The sequence below is a fragment of the Kryptolebias marmoratus genome, unplaced genomic scaffold (genome assembly GCF_001649575.2).
Source record: "Kryptolebias marmoratus isolate JLee-2015 unplaced genomic scaffold, ASM164957v2 Scaffold79, whole genome shotgun sequence".
Lineage (NCBI taxonomy): Eukaryota > Metazoa > Chordata > Actinopteri > Cyprinodontiformes > Rivulidae > Kryptolebias > Kryptolebias marmoratus.
Window position 1 is genome coordinate 24,867 of NW_023665813.1, and position 1,557 is coordinate 26,423.

Consider the following 1,557-nt stretch of genomic DNA (forward strand, 5'->3'; position numbering starts at 1 on the left):
TGTCCCAGTTAGACAGACCTGTCCCAGTATGGAGGTAAGACATGTCCCAGTTAGACAGACCTGTCCCAGCATGGAGGTAAGACTTGTCCCAGTTAGACAGACCTGTCCCAGTATGGAGGTAAGACATGTCCCAGTTAGACAGACCTGTCCCAGTTAGACAGACGTGTCCCAGTTAGACACGTGTCCCAGCATGGAGGACCTAACTCCATATCTGACTGACCTGTTCCAGTTGGTGATGTAACCTTTCTGAATGTCTGTCCATCTTTCCGTCTCTGTCTCTGTCCGTCCTTTAGGCTCAGACGACCCTCACCACCAATGACATTGTGATCTCCAAGCTGACTCAGATCCTGTCCTACCTGAGACAGGGGACAAGACACAAGAAGATCAAGAAGAAGGACAAGGGTGAGCTTCTATAAAACCTGAGGACGTGTCCTTGGGACTTGTCCTCATCAGCTGATCCTGGTTCTGTGTGTTTCAGGTAAACTGGACGATAAGAGGGCTCCTGAAGCTGATCTCAGGTCAGTTTTATAAAGACTTGTCTGTTAATGAAACGGTCAGAGTGATACCTCTGTTTGGGTTTCAGGATCTTTGTTAAACAAACTGTGTCTCAGAAAGTGTGTCCGAGCAATGCCTCTGTTTGGGTTTCAGCATCTTTGATGACATTGGGGACTACATCCCGTCCAACACGTCCAGCTCCAAACCCAGCAGAGACAAAGACCGGCACCGGGAGCGGGACAGAGACAGAGAGGAGGACAGTAAGAACAGGAGACACACCTACTTTGAGAAGCCTCGAGCAGATGAGCACCAGCTGATTGATGTAGACGCAGGTACGTCTGTATTTTGAATCAAACTTTATTGAAACTGTTACAGTCCGTTCTAACTCAGACCCGGTTCATGATCAGGTCCTGGATCGGTCCGAGACCAGATCAAGATGATCAACGAGAAGTTTGGTGGAGCAGCAGGCAGCCAGTGGCAGGGCCAGGAGTCATATCCTTTTTTTCCTATTGGTCGCTTGGAGCAGGGGGCGGAGCTTCCTGTCATGTCCTTAAACTCTTTGATGTCAGAGTTCTTCAGCACATGTTTAGATTAGAACGTAGAACTGATCCGAACCTGACTACAGGATGTTGAAGCATCGTTGTGGTTCTGGACCTTAACTGCTCAGAACCGGGCCTCAGAGGAGAGACTCCAGCAAGGAGCAGCTGGGAGACTTCTTTGGAGGCTCCAACTCGTACGCAGAGTGTTACCCTGCGACGTAAGACACACACACACACACCACATGTCTTTCAGAGATTGTTTTTAAATCAGTCTGCCTCTGTCTCTGTCTCCAGGATGGACGACCTGGCAGTGGACAGTGATGAAGAGGTGGACTACAGTAAGATGGACCAGGTAACTCCAGCTCCCAGCATGCAGTTCTGCTTGGATCTCCGCCTCATGTGAACAGGGAGATGATAAAAGTTCTGTTTGTTTCAGGGAAATAAAAAAGGTCCGTTGGGTCGTTGGGACTTCGACACTCAGGAGGAGTACTCAGATTACATGAACAACAAGGAGGCTCTGCCA

The 1,557-nt window shown here is 49.2% G+C and overlaps 1 protein-coding gene across 1 annotated transcript in view; it reads left to right on the forward strand.

Moving 5' to 3' along the window:
* Positions 1–1,557, forward strand: part of ik (IK cytokine) — a gene marked incomplete at its 3' end in the record, with an annotated part of 6,248 nt that extends 4,691 nt beyond the window's left edge. Inside the window, 7 exon segments of the mRNA XM_017404802.3 lie at positions 294–402; positions 479–518; positions 649–827; positions 903–987; positions 1,166–1,252; positions 1,329–1,386; positions 1,471–1,557. Coding sequence (XP_017260291.3) covers positions 294–402; positions 479–518; positions 649–827; positions 903–987; positions 1,166–1,252; positions 1,329–1,386; positions 1,471–1,557 — 645 coding nt within the window.